General features: G+C 40.4%; 1 protein-coding gene across 8 annotated transcripts in view; it reads left to right on the forward strand.

Annotated features, from left to right (window-relative positions):
- Nucleotides 1-22012, forward strand: part of ATG7 (autophagy related 7) — a 319354-nt gene that overhangs the window by 33410 nt on the left and 263932 nt on the right. For all 8 annotated transcript variants that reach the window (XM_004466355.5, XM_023591107.3, XM_058288959.2 and 5 more), the window contains exons 4-7: nt 13264-13381; nt 15301-15378; nt 20088-20204; nt 21463-21612. In XM_004466355.5, the coding sequence (XP_004466412.1) occupies nt 13264-13381; nt 15301-15378; nt 20088-20204; nt 21463-21612 (463 nt within the window). The remainder of the gene's footprint in view (nt 1-13263; nt 13382-15300; nt 15379-20087; nt 20205-21462; nt 21613-22012) is intronic.

Below are 22012 nucleotides of genomic sequence, written 5' to 3' on the forward strand. Positions count from 1 at the left end.
AGGTATCATGCTGGGTATTTTGGCACTTAATCTCTCTAAATTTCTTGTATATTGATAAAATTCTGACATGGGAATAGATTTTTAAAAGATTTGTAACTTAATACTGCATGATTTCAGGAAAGGTCAATTGTTAGCAAATGATAAGCCCATTTTAAATGCTCACCAGCAAGGTTCTTTTACTAAGTATCCAAATTGGCTGATTGTTGCAATTCTGTCATACTTGGAGCATGGTAAAACTGCTCATTACTCCTATGGAAATATTATTGGACTCGATTCACCAACACGTTGGTTAATATGTATGACAAATTAGATCCTCTCTCAAGTTCCACTTCCAAGGCAGTAACATCAGTCACCCCAATTTTATTGAGTGCAACAGTTGTTTCTGTGACCATTGGTGTCTTTGAACCACAGCTGCATTGTTGGACAATAGTTCTCCAAATACAAAAGTTGCTTGCTGTTAAGAGTTCCATGCCACTTTTGGTATTTCATTCCACCTTCAGTCAATACTGGGGCAACAAGCACTAGAGCTCCCAAGACCTTCCACTCATTGAACGGCAATGCAGCAACCAAGGTCTTCACAAAACTTATTTTTAACGAGACTTAACCAATCATGAACAATCTAGTTGGACGGTAGCGCACCATCATCAGAAGGCCAATCAGGATCATGGACGCCTTCTTTATTCACAAGAGCTGTGTTGTCAGTTGCTTCACATACTCTTTTTTTTTCTTTTTTTAAACTGGGAATAAACCATTCAGGCATTTCAACCACTTGAACTATACCCGATTCCCACTCATACTCTTACTATTGTGGTAAGTCTACCGTTAAGTTCCTCTATAAATTTGCTTAAGGTTGCATTGGTTGGATTGTGTGATAAGAAATCTCATGTTCTTGCATGTGACTTCCACAAGAGTTAGATTCTTCATTTGAGCCAGGTTAATTTAGTTAAAAAAACAACAGGATTATGAAAGAAATAAAATTGAATACAGAAATGGTGTACAGGAAACAGAAATCTACTTCAGTATACTCCACTTGAAATTCTCAGTGCTTTGAATATGAAGCTGGGAGTAATGGGAAAAGGAAATGAATCTCCTAACAAGAAGCAGTGATTCTTCAATCCAGTAATACTGAGACAATATAAAGAAGTGCACAGAGTTTACCCCATCCAGGTCAGAACTCTTGTAAGCTGCTCTGTGGATTTCAGTTCACCACTTCTGTGTCCAGGCTGTCCATTCTTACTGTGGAGTTGTGATGAGTTCCTGTAGTTCCCTAGTCTGCATCGAGGTTGCGCAGTGCCTGGCAGTCACACCACTGCCCTTCAGAAATGCCATAAATGTGTGACCAAGGGCACCACAGAACTGAGGAATATGTTTACTTCTTGAAGACAGTGGCCTAATCATACAGCTGTGAGGTGGCAGTGCAACAGGTGGTGGCACCAGGCTCCTCACCGTATTTTTTGAATGTGACAATTGAATGCCTGGAATGTACCATGTACACCCTGGGGCACATGAGCAAGTATAAAACATGGTGGCCACAATGTCATGAAAAGAGCCCTGGATTTCAAGTTTGAAGACCTGGCATCTATAGCTCATTAACTGTTACCTCGAAGAAAACCTTTACATTTTCTCAGCTTTAGTTTCCTCATCTCTAACATGGGCTTTCAGCTTCTAATGCCCTTTCTAGGTTAAAAGTCTGTGATTTTCTGAGTCCCTCTTTCTTAGGATGTTTGGGCAGTTTAGTGAAAGCACTTGGGGCTCCTCAGAAGGAAGGAGTTCTTTACCATGTATCAAAATTTTTTTTTCATTATTTTTATATCTTTGTTTTTATGGCTGTATATCTGCATGGGTTTATATGGAAAACCCTGATGATTTTAGTCATTAAAGTTGAATGCCTATTCTGTGCAGGTCATGTGGGTGTCAGGAATACAAAGGCTATGAAACATGGCGTTTTAGAGGAGCTCCGTTGTCCTATTGTTGTAGAATTTGAGAGAGGTTCAATTATTTGCTTATAGAGAGGCCAGGACTCAGGAATGATTTTGAGAAGGAAAAATGGTTTATTGACAGCCAGCCGGACTCAGGAGCTTTCTGTTTCAATCCCGAGCCCCGAACAAGATTTTCAAATGTCTTTTTATACAGAGAGAAAGGCCAAATGGTCCTTTTGTTTCAGTTCTCAATAGGCTTGAATTGGCATATATATCTTCCACATCTTAGGTAAGCTTTTAGCATGGACTCCAGACATCTAGATAAGCTTTTAGCATATTCGGTTTGCATTTCCCCTAAATACTTAAAGTTTATAGCCCTTGCATTGTTAAACTGTTTCCTGGGACTGGAGTCGTTGCCATTGTCACTAAGGGCAGGACTGCAGCCTCTTACCGTCACACCCACAAGTCAGAGAGCTTAGGTTATCTCTGAAGAGACAAAGAGCCTCCCACCCATAGCCCACATCATTTCCCCCCTTTGCCAAAGTTTAACTTGCTAAGCTTTGGCATAATTATTGTTGGAGCTGTGAGGTGGATGGCTGTTTGTTGTTTTGATTTATTATTTATCAATCTTTAATGTAGCATCCAGGACTGTTTTTAAAAGTTAGAAGTTTTCATTTTGGACAGCAGAATCCTGGGGTGGGGGCCTCCTGCAGTCATTCTGTGGCCACCGGCACTCACATGGATTTCCAGTCAGGTTCCAGATCCATCTATTAATTTTATTTTACCCTTGAAGAGTTTACACCTTTAATTTAAAAGGGATGCAGAAGGGAAACGGATCTCTTTTCTGTAATTGCTTCCTGCTGGCCATGGACTGTAGTCATTGCCTAATAAGGTGTAAAACTCTTATTAACTTATTTTAACTGGAGGAAGATGGATCTGACATTCTGTACAAAGTTGGATGAAGTTTTCATATGGTTAATAAGATGTTCACTCTGAAAGAAACAAACTTAATTAAAAATTTGGAATACGCGTTTTTAAAAGAGGACATTGGATTACAGAGGTAGACAAGGTTAGGTGCCTATAAAGATGGCATTCCTTCTTAAAAGCTGGTGGGAGCAGCATATATATTCTTTTTTAAGTTATTCATCTTTAGAGAGAAATTGCAACAGACACTTAGCTTTGTCTGAAGACACATTCCAAGCTGTTCAATGATTGGCACTCATTCGCTCTGTCAGATGCTCCTGGTCAACTGGCACTCCTTGGGCAACTGGCTTCAATCAGGATTAGAACACTAAGTTGGAAATTCTCTTAGTTTTCACCTGTGGGAGTGATCAGAAGGTTTTTTACACCTTGGTTTTAATTGTACAATTTCTAGCAATTTTGACTTGTTTAATAGGTGACTCACCATCAGCAAGCAAGTCTCACCTTTGCTACACAGCAGAGTACAGTAGAATATAGTAAGTTGACTGAGACTGGCTGAGACTGCCACCTTATTCTACAGACATGTTTATTAACTGTTTAGAAAATGATTTTACTAGGAATTTAACATGTCTAATATACTTCTGCACTTGATCCAAAATAGAAAAGATAGCGTTATAATTATTAGGCATATATTTAGTACAGGATAAAAGTACAGCATTTAATATTAACTAATGTATTACTTAATGCATAAGGATTCGGAGTTGCAATTATTAGTTTTGAGTTTCAGGTTTGTAATACTTTACATGTTATCTCTCCATGAGAGCAGGCCATAAATGCCAATTGTGTTTAAGTTTCACTTACAGTATCCTGGTATCATGACTCCGCTTAGCATGTTCTTCAACGCAGTGAGCAAGTCACAGCATCCTTGATCTTAGAGAGATTTTCCAGTATTCTACTAGCCTGGTGCATAGTGCTCTCTGGCACTATGGAACAGTGCCAGTCCGGAGGCGATATCCATTGTACAGTTGGCTGTACTGAGTCATTATTGGCTGCTGCAGGAGCTTGAAACTGCAATGTAGTTTCCATCGACTTCAGGAGCAGAACCAGAGGCTGATATAGCAAATATTTTTAATTGAGGGGTCGGTGACCAGCCTAGCCAATAACTCACATGGAGAGGCCACCTGTAATGTATTCAAGGCCTGGTTTGAATGCACAAGAGTTTGACAATGTTGAAGTTTATTCCTTGTTTTTATATATATTTTAAACAACTTAATGCAACACATATAGCAAATGACTGTTCACTTACACAATTTTACTATGAAGATAACAGTAGGTACTTTAGTAATAGAGGAAAAATATTATTTTTCATTGTTAAAATGAATACAGAAGATTTCCAATAGAATCAAGATAACTTTTTATTACCATTTACTTAAATATGTACTTTGCAGTGGCCTTCAGACAGGTTTTATTATCACGAAGTTATTTCTGCTACCAATACCAATCTAAGTTTTAGTTAACAATGACTTTTAGAACTAGAACTATTTAAACGTTTTCAGTTTGGAAGGTGTTTTACAAACTCCTTATAAATGACTATAACCACATTGACTAGACACCTCATGTTTAAATAAACTTATTAAATTACAATTACCAAAGAAATTTACTCTATTTATTTAAGAGAGCATATCTACAATCTTTTTCCTTTAGCCTAATTTCACCAATGTGAACTTACAATTTTCATTACTCTAAAGATTTCGTACATAATGTTAATTTAGTTTATAAATTAACTATAGGGAATTACACTCAAGTTAAATAAAATTGAAACCATTATAGTTTATGCAAGGAATGTTCTCTTTTTTCCTTACAGGAAGCTAAAAACTTCTTTTCTTTGTTTAAGTTATGAAAATGAATAATTTAAAAGCATGCTGACTACCAGGTTTTAAAACACATTACACAATTACTTAATTTGTTTAATCATAACCCAGGAAAGATCTCTCCATAGTTTTTATGGACTTTTCTTTACTTACTGAAATTTGTTAATAGAGCCACTAATTACTTTTATTTTGTTGGAAAGAAATCTTTTGGAAGTAAATAAGGCTCACCAGATTGTGGAGAAGAAAATAATTTATTCTCAATCTTGCAAGAAGGGGTGCAGAGCCAGATATGGCTGGCGCCCTGAACAAAGAAAAATGACACAATTTATACCCCTAAACCTAGCACACAAGCTCTTCCTCTGTTTTTCCATAGATTGGATACTTCAGAAGTTACGCTTATCTGAGATCTAACTTTCCTGCGCAAAAGTTTGTGATTTAACTGCTTCCTCTATCACATTCCAACCATTTTAGTTTTTACCTGTTCCCCTTTGTTAAATAAGGAATAGAATTTAGTGCTGAAATGGCACCGACCTAGCTCCTTCTTGGGCATCCTTTCACTGCCCATAGGACTGGCCTAAGATGGTCTCCTCCACTGCTGTCCAACCTGGGAGTGGGAGACTGAGGCAGCAGGCCACCAGGTTACAAAAATCAACATTTTTTTTTTCCTTTATGTGCGAACTAACCTAATCCTTGTTTGTTTTTTTTTTTTTTTTTTTTTTTTTTTTATGGCTGACAAAAGGTTTAAACTGGGAAATTACCGGGCAAACTGATTCTTATTTCCCTAGCCTAGTAGATAGGTTTAATCTGCCACACCTAGTCCTGCCTTTAAAGCTCTTGAAAAGAGGAGGCCCTTTCCCAATTGTTTCTATAATCAGATTTCTATGACTTTTTCATCCTGCTTAGTTTAATTTGGGCTTTAAGAATATTTATTTACATATATAACTGCATATTTAATTTTTAACAATTTGAACAAATAGGCAGACATGAATAGTTTGACACAAAAACATAACTTTAAACTTCTAATTTTTACAAAACAAGTGTGACTACAAAACATTTCAAAGACTCCTGAAACTTTTCTTAATTTCCACTATGACTGTGCAGTTTTACACTATGACCATGCAATTTTACACAAGAATTTTTTTAAATTAATGGATTGTAACCAAAATGTTCTCAATGCTTTAGCACTATTTTTTGTTTCAGAACTTTATATTTTACTTTGAAATTTTTTTTTTTTAAAGATTTATTTATTTAATTTCCCCCCCTCCCCTTGTTGTCTGTTCTTGGTGTCTATTTGCTGCGTCTTGTTTCTTTGTCCGCTTCTGTTGTCGTCAGCGGCACGGGAAGTGTGGGCGGCGCCATTCCTGGGCAGGCTGCTCTTTCTTTTCACGCTGGGCGGCTCTCCTCACGGGCGCACTCCTTTTGCGCGTGGGGCTCCCCTACGCGGGGGACACCCCTGTGTAGCAGGGCACTCCTTGCGCGCATCAGCACTGCGTATGGGCCAGCTCCACACGGGTCAAGGAGGCCCGGGGTTTGAACCGCGGACCTCCCATATGGTAGATGGATGCCCTAACCACTGGGCCAAAGTCCGTTTCCCCTTTACTTTGAAATTAGCAGAATTTTGGATAAGCAACAAGATTAATTTTATGTACATTTACTGAGGCTATTTGAAGCCTCAGGGAGACAGATTGGTTTCTCTCATGAATTACTACTCTTAGGAACACTGACCGTCAGGGCAGGAGACTTCTCTCCCTCCCCCCCCCCTTTTTGATTTTGGAGATAATAAAACTCCAGTGGTCATTTAACCTTATTCCATCAGGCAGCAATTTATTTAGTTTACACTTGAATTCATGAGAGAAAGGGTTACTAATACCAGGAGAGGAGACAGTGATGTCCCAGCTCTTCTCAATTATGAAATAATCATAGGCAAAGGCAAGGGGTGAGGAAAGGTTAGTTTAGAATTTACACTTAAGTAATAGTTTCAGGCTAAATTCACTCAGCAGTAATTTTAATTATATTTTCACTGTTTTATAATATAAATGCATTTATAAATGATTTTAACTCTTAGTTACAGTTTTTATTAATTTTTTTAAAACCTGTTAATTTTATAACACCTTTAAATACCTTTCATTCGACTTATAACATATTAAATGAACTTAACCATTACTTTAATTTTTCCTTTATGTAAAAGAATAAATCTCTTGCAGTTAGTTTGAAATAAAAAGCTACTTTTCAGGATTTGATTTCTAGAACATTATGTTCTTTTAAAAGAGGTAAGACTCTTCTTCAAACACTGAGGAAATGATGAGGTTAAAGCACAAGAAGCTATTTTGATAAAACAGATTTTCTTTGTATACTGATCTTACTCAATTTTAATCATAAAATTTTCCTTCCACAAACCTTCTACACTTTCAGTATTCATTCAGGTTTTGTCCCACACTCTACTCTTTCCAATAATCAATCATTTTATCTTAGGACAAAATCATCTTCTGTTTCCTTAAAAATAAAAACACATTCCATATATCCCACATACTAAGTTACCAGGCAAACTTTTTACAATATATAATTGCCATTAATACTAAACAAGCTTGTTAAAATAATGACCTTTTTTTCACTTTAAATACTTAGTAGCATGTAATACCAGAAACAGTTTTTTTTGGAAGCAAGTTGGCAGGGGAGACTGGCTGCCAAATAAGTTTGTTATAAAATTACCTTTTACTATTATTATTATCAATTCAGTTTTTGTTTAATAATGACTTTCTGCAATTAGCCATTTAAATACCTTAATTTAAACAATGCTTTGTAAAACTTTTATAATTATTTATACCCTTAAGACAAATTTTACCTTCACAGAACACATTCTCTTACTTAAAGTTACTACAATACCTTCTAAGAACCTGGGCAGAATGCAAATGTATTTTGGCTTTGACACCCTATGGAGGGAACTTTACTGCATTTATTCTGATTCTGCTTTTCACCCCCTTCACTTCCCCCCCTTCCAGGCAATCAGGTGCATAACAATCAGACAGGAATGCAGCTTATGAATAGGTGTGGACTCACTGGAAAGGGGCAAGCCGCTCCCCCCTTTCCAGCTTTCAGCCAAAATGGGCAGACAGAACCTACTCAAATTTGGCAACTCTCCCAGGGACCCAGCCACCCTACTGGCACATCCCCAACAAACTTGGGTGCGTGGCGCAGACACAGATGGCCTCCAAACCCCGGCAAAGGGCCAGACCAGAGACAAGACAGCAGAGCATGCACAAACATCTAGACTCCGCAAACAACCAGACTCCTCAGTTTTGCCCCATAATCATTTCACCCCTTGCCAATGGCAAGGGAGGGCTCCAGCTCAGCTGTAATTCTACTTTACATAAGGACACAACTCCTACACTAGCATTGAGCTGACACAGACAGAAGCACAAAGGTCACTAATTTGACCCACAAGTTTATATATATATGTTTTTTCAGCATGGCTGCCCCCACAGCCATCACAAACCTTAGAACACTTAACATTTGGTATGAAGTGAATTCATTCACAATTTAGCACCATAATAAAAGATTTCAGCTAGACTTTTTCCACTGTTTAAACTTTAGACCCAGACCAAGCTCCACCAGAAAAGCCAATCCATTTTCTGGTAACCAAGTTTTGTTTCGTTTTGTTTTGTTTTTTAATCTAGACCAATTTCCAGGACGTTAGGACTTGAACCTATAAAGAGCCCTTTTTATTAAAATCAAGCTTCCACTCCTTTAGTGGATATAAGACTAGTACCAGATTCTAACATGCAATTAGACAAACCCAAAACACCAGGGCTTTTTCCCGGTTTTTCTCCAGGACATTAGGACTCGAACCTATAAATAGCCCTTCCTATTAAAATCAAGACTCCACTCCTTTAGTGGATGTGAGACCAGTACCAGATTCTAACATGCAGTTAGACAAACCTAAAACACTAGGGCTTTCCCCTGGTTTTTCTCCTTTTCCCAGGCCTAGAGAAAACGGCTTCCCCCAATTTTCTGGGGCTACTAGGGTTCTCTCAGGAGGTGATCAGCCTCCCCTTCCTAGCAATTAAAGCTAGGGCTTTCCAGACTCTGCTCACCCGGGGAGTCTTACCTTCTTCCATGTTCGGAGTTCTTTTTCATTCCCAGAATCTTTCTCTTCAGACCTTCCATTGCCCCCGATTTTTGTTGGGAAGATTCTGGTGGAGCCCACATCTTTTCTGGATTAAATTTAATCCAGTGGCGCCCAGATTTGGGGTTCACCCAAGTCCTCCCGGCTTCCTCGGGGATTTGGAAGGGGCAGCAAAATGCTACTGTCTCTGGCCTTTGTTTGTTGTCCCTTCATGGTCACCAAAAATATTGTAGAATTTGAGAGAGGTTCAATTATTCGCGTATAGAGAGGCCAGGACTCAGGAATGATTTTGAGAAGGAAAAATGGTTTATTGACGGCCGGCCAGACTCAGGAGCTTTCTGTTTGAATCCCGAGCCCCGAACAAGATTTTCAAATGTCTTTTTATAAAGAGGGGAAAGGCCAAATGATCCCTTTGTTTCAGTTCTCAATAGGCTTGAATTGGCATATATATCTTCCACATCTTAGGTAAGCTTTTAGCATGGACTCCAGACATTCTAGATAAGCTTTTAGCATATTTGGTTTGCATTTCCCCTAAATACTTAAAGTTTATAGCCCTTGCATTGTTAAACTGTTTCCTGGGACTGGAGTCGTTGCCATTGTCACTAAGGGCAGGACTGCAGCCTCTTACCGTCACACCCACAAGTCAGAGAGCTTAGGTTATCTCTGAAGAGACAAAGAGCCTCCCACCCATAGCCCACATCACTATGAGAGAGACAGAAGACAAATATTTGCAGTATAGTGTGCTCAGTGCTGTAATAAATGTGGAGAGGTAACAGTTATTTCAGAAATGCTTACTGATTGTGTCCTCTGTGTCTTGATAATAGAATGTGCTTAGGCACTGGGCATACAGAGAGGACTAAGATACGGTTGAAGAGCTAACATTGCTAGTCTGCAGTTATGGACGCCAAGAGTAGCTCAGCTTTGCATAGCACCAGGTAAATCCCTTTTACTCTCAGTCTCTGCAAGCCGCTGACTCTGCCAGTGGTAGCAACACAAGGATCCTGTCCTCTAGATTGCATTAGGTGAATTATCAGTCAAGTATTATTTTATCTGACTCCAGCTGCCCTGAGCTAGAGGATACTGTATTGGGGTTGGCTGCCACGCCCCTAACACAAAAGAAGTTTACCTTCTTTTCACTTAATTGTCCAGAGCAGGCTCCATTCTTCTTCAGTGTTGTGGTTCCACCATCCCCGAGTGCTTTGCCTTTGTGTGCTGGTTAAGACCAAATTGTCACATTCAGATAGAAGGGGAAAGAAGGCAAGAGTGAAGATAAAGGGAAGAAACACACCCAGTCTCTCAAAGGCCCTTGCTGGGGAGGGACATATCCCTCTCCTGATCCATTGCCGAGAGCTGTGGCCTTCCCTGTCTTGCCAGGAAGACTGGGAGATGGAGTGCCCAGCTACATGTATCATGATTGTATACTATTTTGGTTTAAGAAGAGGAAAATAGATTTTGATGGATAATCTCTGCTCCGTAAAAATGAGGTTTATTCTCTGGAGGCTTTTTCTCTTGCGGATCACTTGTCTTTTTAGCCATAAGAAATACTTGTTTTTTTCCTAAGGCTCAAATTGGCCTTAATTAGAGAACTATAAGGTATAACCCTTGCCCTCAAAGAGCTTTAAAAAGTAGCTAAGGCAGTAAATCTCATATGCCAGGTCATCTGTGGAGAGCAGAGACTGTGTCTCTCTTGTTCTTTGTTGTATCGCTAGTACCTAACACAAATCCGCCTCATGCTAGTGACTCAGGTCACTGTTGAGTTGAATTACAAGCAGTCCAAGTTGCGTGTCTGTCAAAATGGGAGTGGGGTGTGATTTTTGGAAAGGCCTCCATGGATGCTGCTAGAGGATATGTCATGTCTTTAATGGAAGAGGAAACAAACTTAGAGATTACAGAAAGCAGGAGATAACACTGCATGGCCCTCAGACAGAGTGACTTCCCGGGTTCCCATCGTGCTTGCCTGTTGGCCAGCTGTAAATAACTGGAACAAAACCACCTGTACTTTCCTGGGCAGTCACTGGGACATTGGGTAAAGTGACCATCAGTGACTTTAGATGCAACATCCCTGAGTAGGCCCAGGCATCAGGCCTTTGTGAGATCCATTCTTTGCCAGGTTAGGGTATCTATCATTGAGAATTCACTGCTGGCCCTAATATATGGAAAAGGTTCCCAATTCAGACTTTTTAAAAACAGCTTTATCGAGGTGTAATTCACAGATCATAAGGTTAACTATTTTCAAATGTACAATTCGGTGATTTTAGTATATTTGCAATGCTGTGCAACCACCACCACTATCTTAATCCAGAACATTTTCATTACCCCAAAAGGAAACCCTGTACCCATTCACAGTCGCTCCCTAATCCCCCTCCTCCCCAGCCCCTGGCATTCACTAGTCTGCTTTCTGTCTTTATAGATTTTCTGCACATTTATTATAAATGTAATCATAAGAAACTAATAAGTGCCAGGACCAGGATTTGTTCTAAATTTTCTTGTCTCAAAGTCTAGGGCTTCTTTCACGTCTCATCTGAGCTGCCTCTGTGGAACCTGAGCCATGAGAAACTGGTGGAATGGCTCTCCTCCCATTACCACTTTTTATTCTTTCCCCTGACCCCCTTGCCTAGTGGTAAGACTTCAGTCATGAAAAATGCTTCTCCTTTGAAACTTCAGATGGTCCTCAACTAATCAAATTGCCAGGGTGGGGATGCTCCTGGGTGCCTCGCTGTCTTGGCGGTTCCTTTAATCCTTGTGATGTAGTGTCCCTCCCTCCACACACCCCAGCTAGGCTTTGGCCTGGTGTGCACACACCTGGGGGGGGACCTGTGGACATTAGCAAGGAGGGTGTCTTGTTGAGCTCTCCTCATCCTCCTCTTGTGCTTGTATCCGCATTAGGTCAGAGGCCCTGCTGCAACCCCATGCAGGCATCCTTCCATTTCAGCGGTAATTTCATAAAGCCAAGGCTAAGTCTGAATGCAGAGTTTACTAACTCCTCTGCTTCCTTCTCCCTCCTTCTAGGCTAAATCTTGTTCCTCATGATTTTTCTTCCTCTTCAAGGCTGTCTTTGACATTCTCATCTCACCTGGAGGAAACATCTTTTTATTGAAGGAGAGTGGGGACAAACCAAGGATTTGCTGTCCCAGCAGCTCCCAAGGGAAGGCTCTGGGCCATTCAAGATCAGTTCTTCCCTAGGACTTGGCATTTGAGCTTTTCAGGTGGCATTTGACAGAGCATCATCACCTGTTGCACCCCTCTACATGTCCTAGGTTTAGATCTCTTCTCCCTGCAGCCCCCCAAAACCAATTTACTGCAGACTCGGAATGGAGTCTTTTGGGGCACAGGGTCTTTTAAACTATCAGTTGCAATCAGTAAAAATGCATTCACTGTGCATTCATTGTAACTATATTAGACTACAAATGAAATGAATATTTTCATTCAGCATCTCTGACCTCTGGAACACAAGCTAATCATTTCAGAGAAGAGATTAGATTTTTCCACACTGAATTTGTACCATTCAGAATCAAATTGCCTTCTTTTCTCCTGACTTTGATTACTGTGAAGACTGTGAGGCCTTTTGGGGCAGTGCAGAGACTGGAAACTTTGTGGCAGGTAGCCTAGGTATAGTACCTTTTGTGTGTATGAATCAGATGACCACCAGGGGTTTACTCAGCAGCAGTCTCTGCAGAGCCCTGTTTGGAGTGGGCTTCATTGTGCGAGAGGAGGAGAAGGAAAGATGCTTCTTGCCCTCAAGTAGTTTACTGTCTTCCAGCTGAGTGGAGATGACTTTTGGCCTGAAGATTGCTTTAGACTATTATGCTCAGTTTTATATACCAACTATTCCCAAAGAAAATGGGAGATGGTTTCCCAGAAGAGGAGGAACTGGAGCCGGGCCTTGAAGCCTGAGAGAGTTTGAGTAGGAGATTTGCAGCACAGTTGACCTTGGAGCCAAGTGGCTCTAGTTTTAGATTCTAGCTCTAACTATTATTATGTGACCTTAGGCAAGTTACTTAACCCTTCTGATCCTTCTTTCCTCATCTTTAAAATGGAGGAGTAGGGGAAGAGCTGTTATAAGAATAAACTTAAAACCCTGCACAGTTCTTGGCACAATGGAAGTTCAATAAATAGTGTTTCCCTTTCAGAGCATAGGTGGGAAAGAATTAAAAAGAGGAAATAAACTGGATATTTGGGGGACAGTGGAAGAATGGCATGCAGAGGGGTTAGAATAAAGGGAATATCTAGCTTTTGGTGGGGAACACTGCCTGCTTTTTAGTCCTTTGGTGATCATATTCATCTCTTCCCAGAGAAACACACACAGTGTCTTCTCTTTACCCTAGAGAGCAATATCCTTTGTCTCCTCTACTATGGTGGTTTTAATTGTCATTCACTCGCTCTTTGAATCCCATATGAGCCTGGTTTGCCATATTTCTCTTGAATCTAGGAAAGCTCCCACCCCAGCCCATTGCTGCCCAGCTGTTGGAACACTATATAATACCAATACGCTTGAGTCCTTCAAGACTGCAGATAAGAAACTACTTCTGGAACAAGCAGCAAATGAGGTTAGATGGGAAAACATAATGTCTCCCTCCTGTTTCCTTTGGTTTTGGCAGTTGTAGTGTCTCTCTGATCAGGAGCACGGTCTGTTGTAAAAACTAGTATCTGTGGGTTTTGGTTTATTCCCTTAGAGAATACTTCCAGCTCACTGCTTTTGTGTTCGTGGGAAGGGCAGGGAGAAGACATCCAGGCTGTCAGTGAGATAGGCCAGAAATGAATGGTGGGGCAGTGGCTAAATAAACTTTTCTGGTTGTCTCCAGTGAGCACACTGAAGCGGCTTGACCTCTGACTGCGAGTTATGTTGCTGTGTCTGCATGAGTTCAGAAGCCCCCTTCTTTGTGCCCCTTGGAGAAGCTTTGCAAGTCCTAAGCACTGTTAGGCTCTGAGCGACTGTAAGATAGTCTCTCCACTATTGGCTAAATCTCAACAACTTAAGCTGATGTCCAAGGCCTTTCTTGACCTAGCCTCTGCTGGCCTCTTTGGCCTTTGTATCTTGTCATTTTTTATCTCACTTCCTCTAACCAGCGACACTGAACCACTTAAAACTCCCTTATCCTCCTGCTTTTGAACATGATGTTCTTTTTGCCTGGAATGATTTGCCTTTACTTCTCTATTCTCTACATCTGAATTAGAGAGGAATTAAAGTCGGAGAGGCAGTGCATTCCAGTCCTCTCTAATCCACTCACTTGTACCCTCTACACTAGACAAAAAACAAGACTGTAGAAGCAGATGTTGACACAAGTGGTTGAACGTGTGCTTCCCACAGGGGAGGTTCCTGGTGCCTCCTAAAAAAAAACAAAAACAAACAACAAGCATAAAACAAGAGTGTCTTATTTATTTGGGTGAAGGGCCAAAGAAGGACCTGATGGGGCTTCTCCCCCATCCCTTGTAATGGCTGTGGCTGGTGACTCAGGTGAAGATGGTTGTTTTCCTTGGCCTATGGCTTGATTGCTCCTGAGCCTCCTACTTTGGCTGCACATTTAAAAGGGACTCTAAAGAGTTGTTGGATCTGCTGCCCACAAGAGCCCACCAGAACTCAACCTTTTCACAACAGTTCCTACCCACCCCTCCAGCTTATCAGAAGTGGGGCCTGCTCACCAGTGGTCCTCTGAGGTTATTATTTCAGTAGCAGGACCTGACTTCTCTTTGCTTATTTACCTCTTAAGTCCAAACTTGGGGGATGATTCTTATTGGTTCAATTGTTTTGTATCGCCTAGCAACAAAGTTTAGCAGATAATTTTAGTTACCAAAGCATCTTGTGATCAGCAGCTGCTGACCAGTCCCAGCTGTGACTTTTTTTCCCAGGTCCAGTACTTACTGAGTATAAATGAACTTGGAGTTTGTTCTCCTTTTCTCTCCTCTCAGGGTAAGATAATCCCAAATAAGACTTTAAGAAATCTCCTAAACAAGAAGCCTTGCCTGACTCTTCTTTCCACCTCCCCAGCCGAGTTTGTGTTTCACCTAGGAATTCTGCACACTTCCAGGAGTGCAAATCCAGCGTGGTGTTGTGCTCCCTCATTTATGCCTCTCTCTCCTGCTAATCTATGAGCTTCTTGAGCGTAGGGACCACACCCTTTATTTCTGTAACCGTGACATGCCTGGCATGTGCCAGACAATAGGTGAGTATTTGTTGAAGGAAATAATGAAGGCCTGAAAAGCACCTAGTTGCCTGCTCTGAGGCTGAGATCCACTGAGAGGAGGCATCTGGATTGTTTCATTTTCCTCAGAACCAAAGAGAGGGTGGCTTGTGGGGAGGCAGTGTGAAGAGGGCCGGGTAAGGTAGTCACCCACTTCGCTGCCTGGGACAAGCAGTGCTGAGCCTGGAGGAAAGGGGAGTGCACTGCTCTTCAGCTTCACCTTTCCCTTTGAGAGTTGCTCCGAGATGCTTGGTAACCTGCCTTGATACTTTCCTTTCTTCCGGCAGATATGGGAATCAATAAAATCAGGTGCTGCTCTTGAAAACCCTGTACTCCTCAACAAGTTCCTCCTCTTGACGTTTGCAGTAAGTAAATGTACTTTTTGTTACATTTAGACTAATAGAATCCGTGACTCAACCCAGCATACCAGTGGAACAATCAGCTCTCTTCTCTGAAGCTATTAACCTGTGTTATTCAAGGTATAGCTATTAAAGACACGTTCCTTTTACTAGTGGCCATCTCATGCTGGCACTTAATACCAATGCAAGTGTCATTCATTCTGATGAGTTATACTCATAGTAGTCACGTAGTTCCTGTAATACAGAGGCCCAATTCTTGTTCTTCAGGACATGTTAAAATTTGGCTCAGGGAGTAGTGATGCCATTGTTGCAAAGGTCTTTGTTAAATGCAGTCTGGCAGAGCTCAGCTGCTGGGTCCAGCAACATAAGGGACAAGTGACGTCTCAGATCCTAACCGTCCCCCAGGGATTCCTAGTTAGAGGAGATCACATTAGATGGCCTGACTACCCTGTTGTTGTTGTTTTTTAAGAAATAAAAGTGTTTTATGTACATGAGACCTAATTAAAATGGACATCAAGGAAAGCCTTGAGGAAAAGAATCATAGCAGGGTATGCTGCATCTGCTGCATAAGGAAGTAGGGACAGTGAATTGGAGGGAAGGATGCAGCCTTGGTGATAGGAAAGTGAGGAAAAGGCCAGGGCCAACTGTAGGGATACCAGCTATATGTATACGTGTGTGTATACTGATGAAAGAATAACTTTGCAGTTTAGGATATCACAGCTTTATCGAGTGATTCATGTATAAGGCAGCATCCCATTCAGAAAGCAGAAGGGAACACCGCCAAGGGGGCAGAAAGGGGAAGCTCATATGGGGCGAATCTGGAAGCAAGTGAGGAAACATTCTGGTTGACTGACTATTAGGTCTCCATTTTACATAGGACGGTCTTACAAAGTGAGGAGCAGATATACATTGATGAGTATGCTATGCTTTTCTATTTTGATAAGTTCTCTCTACCAGAACAAAACTAGTTCTATCACTAGGTATTGTTTATCAATGACACTGTAGGGTGTGTTCCATTTTCTCAGAATACCCCTGCAGGTCAGTTGTTTTTGTCCTTTGGAAGAGCCTTCTCAGAAAGGGGTCTTCTCCATGTCACCCCCACTGTAGGTGGCCGCTTCATTTTACTGAACATTATATATTTATATGTATGTATATATGTGTGTGTAGCTAATTTATTCTTTTTTTAAAAAATTTATTCCGCCCCCCCCCCCCCACAGTTGTCTGCTCTCCATGTCCATTCACTGTGTGTTCTTCTGTGACCGCTTCTATCCTTATCAGCGGCACCAGGAATCTGTGTTTCTTTTTGTTGCATCATCTTGTTGTGTCAGCTGTCTGTGTGCCGCACCATTCTTGGGCAGGCTGCACTTTCTTTCGCGCTGGGTGGCTCTCCTTATGGGAGCACACTCCTTGCGCTTGGGGCTCCCCTACGTGGGGGACACCCTGGCGTGGCAGGGCATTCCTTACGCGCATCAGCACTGCACATGGGCCAGCTGCACATGGGTCAAGGAGGCCTGGGGTTTGAACCGTGGACCTCCCATGTGGTAGGCGGACACCCTATCCATTGGGCCAAGTCCTCTTTCCCCTAATTTATTCTTTATCATTATGTTGATCATGTAATATTCTGTCAAGTGTATTTTATCATTATGTTGATCATATAATATTCTATTGTGTATTTTCTAAAGATTCCTGTTTGTACATTTAGGTTGTTTGCTCTATTATATAAAAATGCTGCGGTGAACAGTATTGACTATTGATTTTTTTTTTCCTGCTTATTTTATTTCTTTAGAAAAAATTCTTGGAGTGGACTTATAAACATTGATGCTGATAAGCATCAAATGTGCTGTGTAAGTGTGTCGTTTCACCGCCATATCATCAGCTGTGAATGTTAATTGTCCTCCCCACAGTGTTTTTCTTTTTGACAGGTTACTGGTCTTTCCTTTTTACCTCCCCCTTTTCTTCTGAAACCTGCTTGTCTGATTCACTGCCAAAGGCAAAGGAAGGAATGAAAGAAATCAAACTGGGGGCCATATCAGAGTGTGTTGGTTTACAAATAACACGTTTTCTAGCAAGTTATGCTTTCTTTGTAATAGTGGGGGAGACATCAAAATGTTTAAATTCATCCTCAGACTATTACATGCAAGCTTGCATTGTTAATTTGTCAATAAATTTGAGTAATTCAATTCAGTTCTCCTCTAGGATAGATGTAGGTAGTGCTTCTAGTTTTGTTACTTGAATGCCAAAACATTTTCTGGGCCAAGAATTCTAACCAGTAGCACATAATTGACAAATGGCTTTTAATGAGAAAAATAACAAAAGATCTTACTTAAGGTGTTTTGTTTTTTTTTTTTGGTCTTTATTTTTTTAATGTTACATTACAATATATGATGTTCCCATATACCCCCCACCCCCCTCTTCCCACTCCTACCCCCCATAACAACAACTTCCTCAATCATCATGAGACATTTATTGCATTTGGTGAATACATCTCTGAGCACTGCTGCACCTCATGGTCAGTGGTCCACACCATAGCCCACACTCTCCCCCAGTCCACCCAGTGGGCCATGGGAGGACATACAATGTCTGGTAACTGTCCCTGCAGCACCACCCAGGACAACTCCAAGTCCTGAAAACGCCCCCACATCTCATCTCTTCCTCCCACTCCCTACCCCCAGCAGCCACCATGGCCACTTTCTCCACACCAATGCCACATTTTCTTTGATTACTAATCACAATAGTTCATGAATAGAATATCAGTAAGTCCACTCTAATCCATACTCTATTCCTCCATCCTGTGGACCTTAGAATGGTTGTGTCCACTCCACATCTATATCAAGAGGGGGCTTAGATTTCACATGGATGCTGGATGCAATTCTCCTGCTTTCAGTTGTAGGCACTCTTGGCTCCCTGGTGTGGTGGTTGACCTTAAGGTTTTAATGCATTTCTTAGAGTCAGCATGTGTGTTGGCCTTGTTACCTCTTTTACTGTTCTTAGCCTGGCTTTAAAAAGAAATTAGAAGTCTATATCTTTAAAAATCTTCAAACACAAAGGGCTGCATGTTTAATTTAATTGAGGTCCTTTGTAACTTGAGAAGAATCCTAAGAAATTCAAGCCTTTTGACTTTTGAAGGTGACTTTCGTGATTTCTTTGAAATCATGAAGTCCCTGATCTTGAATTGTTTAACCTTTTACTTAAGATCAATTATGACAAATCATTTAAATACAAAGGAGAGATAATAATCTCAGGGGTGTTTTCATTTTCTTTAGGACTCCAAGGAACAGACAGACCAGCCATTTCATTAATTTCAATTTTTCAGCTTGTTTGCCATTGTCAAAAGGGCATTTGTTCTTTGTTGATGGATTAGTGGCAGATTTAGAGATTGCAGAAACTGAAATCACTAGACTTTCTCATCTGGGCACCTTTATATATACATATATTTATATTTAAAAAGTCATCTAGTACGATTCCACATAGATGGAAAGTCCAGAATAGACAAATACAGTGAGACAGAAAGTAGGGGCCAGGGAGAGAGAGGAGTGGGGTCTGACCGATAATGGATACTGGATTTCTTTTAGGGGGTGATGAAAGTGTTTTAGAATTCAGGGTGGTGGTGATGGAACCATGTGAATATACTAAAACCCACTAAACTGTACAATTTTAAATGATGAATTTTGTAGTATGTAAATTAACATTTCAAGTTAGCCAAATAAATTGCATTAGTGATTGTTGGTCATAGACTGGTAGGAAAGCTGTCAAATAACCACCAAATTCTGCAACCCCACTCCACGAGTGATTCAGACCACAGATGCTCCAGGAATTCAGAGACCAGAACGAATCAACCTGAGTGGGAACAGTGGAGCAGTGTCAAGGACAGCTTCATGAATCCTTTCAAGGCTTCTTCGTGCTCAGAACCTCTTTTATGACTCTTACAGTTAATCATATTCTTGCTTTATCTCTGCCCCGTGCAGAAAGCGAGCTGCCTAAGGCTTGGAACTGGGTTTTGCTCATCTTTTTTTTGTCACAGTGTCTAGTGTTTTGCCTTGTGCTTTGCAAATGCATAATAGTTGTTGACTTGAACTTCCCCAATTAGACATTGCTGAAAACATTATTGTGTCTCAAGCCAATGGAGGTATTTAATTTAGCACAGTTTCTTCAATAACATGCTTAATCTATTTGGTTGTGAGGAGAATGGTAACTGTGTTTTGGAGATTGTGCCTCCACAGATAGTACATTGACTGTGCATGGTACAGTAGAAAAGTGCACATGTTTTAGAAGCAGAGTTCTGATCCCCTCTCTATCAGCCTTGTGTTGTTCAAGTTCCTTAGTCTTCTCCCTCACTGAGGTTCAGTTTTCTGTCTATTAAACTGGATAATCCCTGGGAGGCCAGGGTTACTTGTGTATTAAATAGCAGTGATGATAATGTCAGCCATTTACTAAATATTATCTCTTTTAGCAAGTGGTCAATAAAGTATATTGTGTTTATCATCATCTTAGTCGTGTGTGTGTGTGTCAGTGAGAGAGAGTATTTTGAAATAAAGGTAAGAGCTATGCATTCTGTCATGAGTTCTATTGGAGATAAGAATATTTCACAAGCTGGTCATATTTTGTGGGCCTCAGCTTTTTTCGTCTCTTAGATGGCTATGAGAAGTTATATTAATAGATGCATTTCAGTTTAATTATCAGTACTATTCTAATATTCTGTTCTATTTTTTTTCTAGGATCTAAAGAAGTACCACTTCTACTATTGGTTTTGCTACCCAGCCCTCTGTCTTCCAGCGAGTATACCTCTCATTCAGGGGCCAGTGGGTTTGGATCAAAGGTTTTCACCAAAACAGGTATCAAAAGACAAAACAAAATGCAAGTAAAATTGGATTTAATGTGCAATAATAGTTTATCTAGCTCATTCTAAAGACAAGTAAGCACTACTGAATGAAGAGGTAGTAACTGTGGAATCCTCCAAAGATGGTAACCAGGAGCAGGCATGTTTATAAAACGTGGGTACCACTGTTTTGAAGAAGTACGGAACGATAATTTTCTTGGTTCTCAGTGACATGTGGTGAAACTCTAAGCCAGCAGGGAAGAATTATAGGAACATTTTGAACGACTGCATGGATTTACCATGATGTGATCTGAACCTTCAGTGTGGGAAAACATAAGGCAATCTACTTTGAAAAGATTTCCTTCTTTATTAATCAGAGTAAAAGTTCCATGCTGTGCTTCTGTTCTGCCCTAGGAAGGGAGCCAGAAATTATTGTAACTGTTGGTTGAGATGTAGAAATGCCCACAGTTGCCCACTTTTTTATGGAGAATCTTTGAAACAAAGTAAAGACGTTCTCCTCCCCTCTTACCCCTCTCCAAAGACCTAATCCAAAGAATTCTGATTGTTATTAAGGCAGATTGACTGGCAAGGTGGTTTGAATTCATGAAGCATATCAAAACCCTGTAAGGGGACCAGCCCTTACTGACTCTTTTTTTTAAGTTAGGTTTAGGACAAATCAAAAGCAATGGTTTTGTGAAACTAATTTCTCAAGAAGAAATTTAAATGGTGGGTGAGAAGAAAGGTTATGGATGGAGATCAGCTGCAGTGGGGTTTCTTTTCAGGGGAACAAAAATGGTCTAAAGTTTTTGTGTTTATGGTTGAACAATCCTGTAAATATACAAAAAACACTGGGCGGTATACTTTAAATGATGAATTTTGTGGTATATGAATTATGTCTCATTAAAGCTGTTTAAAGGATGATTATGGAAAAGTTCAGGGTAAATTCACAAATGGTAGATTTATGTTAGTTTACTACAGAAAAGAAGTAATGTTTGGATGCTTCTTTAAACCTTTGTGGCTGACATCACAGAGAACTACCATAAAATGTCCCTTCGTGGCCTAAGACACATGTTGTGCATGTTGAAAGTGTTACATAAAAGTTAAGTAGTATTATTTAGAGTACTTTTATGATGTTCAATTACTGCAAAAGAGTAAGAGGGATGTGATTAGTCATTTCTAGTCTTTTGGCTTTAAGGTACCTTTCATTTTTATGTTAATTTTTAACTTAGAACCAGATATATAATTGCCTGAAAAATAATGTTTCCTGTTTTCAGATTCAAGCCCTTGAGTGTGCGTATGATGATCTTTGTCAAAAGGAAGGGGTCACAGCCCTGCCTTACTTCTTAATCAAGTATGATGAGAACACTGTGCTGGTTTCCTTACTTAAACATGGCAGTGATTTCTTCCAAGGACAAAGGGCAAAGGTCAGAGAAACTTTGAGTCTCATTTTATTATCCATAAAAAGAAATCTGAAATTCATGTTATGATATGCCACTGCAAAACTCAAGCTCATTTCGATTTCTTTAGCCCTCCAAAGAATATTTTAGAGCATTTCTTTATCTCTGACCTCTCCTGTCCCTGCAGTTCCCAAATCAACTCTTCCTCCAGGTTTTCTGCTCTGCTACTCCTCAGAGGAATTTTAGATTCCTCACTTCCTGTAAGTGATACTATTATTTCAATTTTCCTTCCTGATATTTTTTTATATCTATTCCTTTATTTCCATTTCCAAAACTACCACTGTAGATCAGACCCTGGTTATCTCACTCCTGGACAGGTAGAATTTTCTTGCATCCATCTTGCACACCATCCCTATGGAGCGATCTT

Source organism: Dasypus novemcinctus, chromosome 26, assembly GCF_030445035.2.
Source record: "Dasypus novemcinctus isolate mDasNov1 chromosome 26, mDasNov1.1.hap2, whole genome shotgun sequence".
Classification (NCBI taxonomy): Eukaryota; Metazoa; Chordata; class Mammalia; order Cingulata; family Dasypodidae; genus Dasypus; species Dasypus novemcinctus.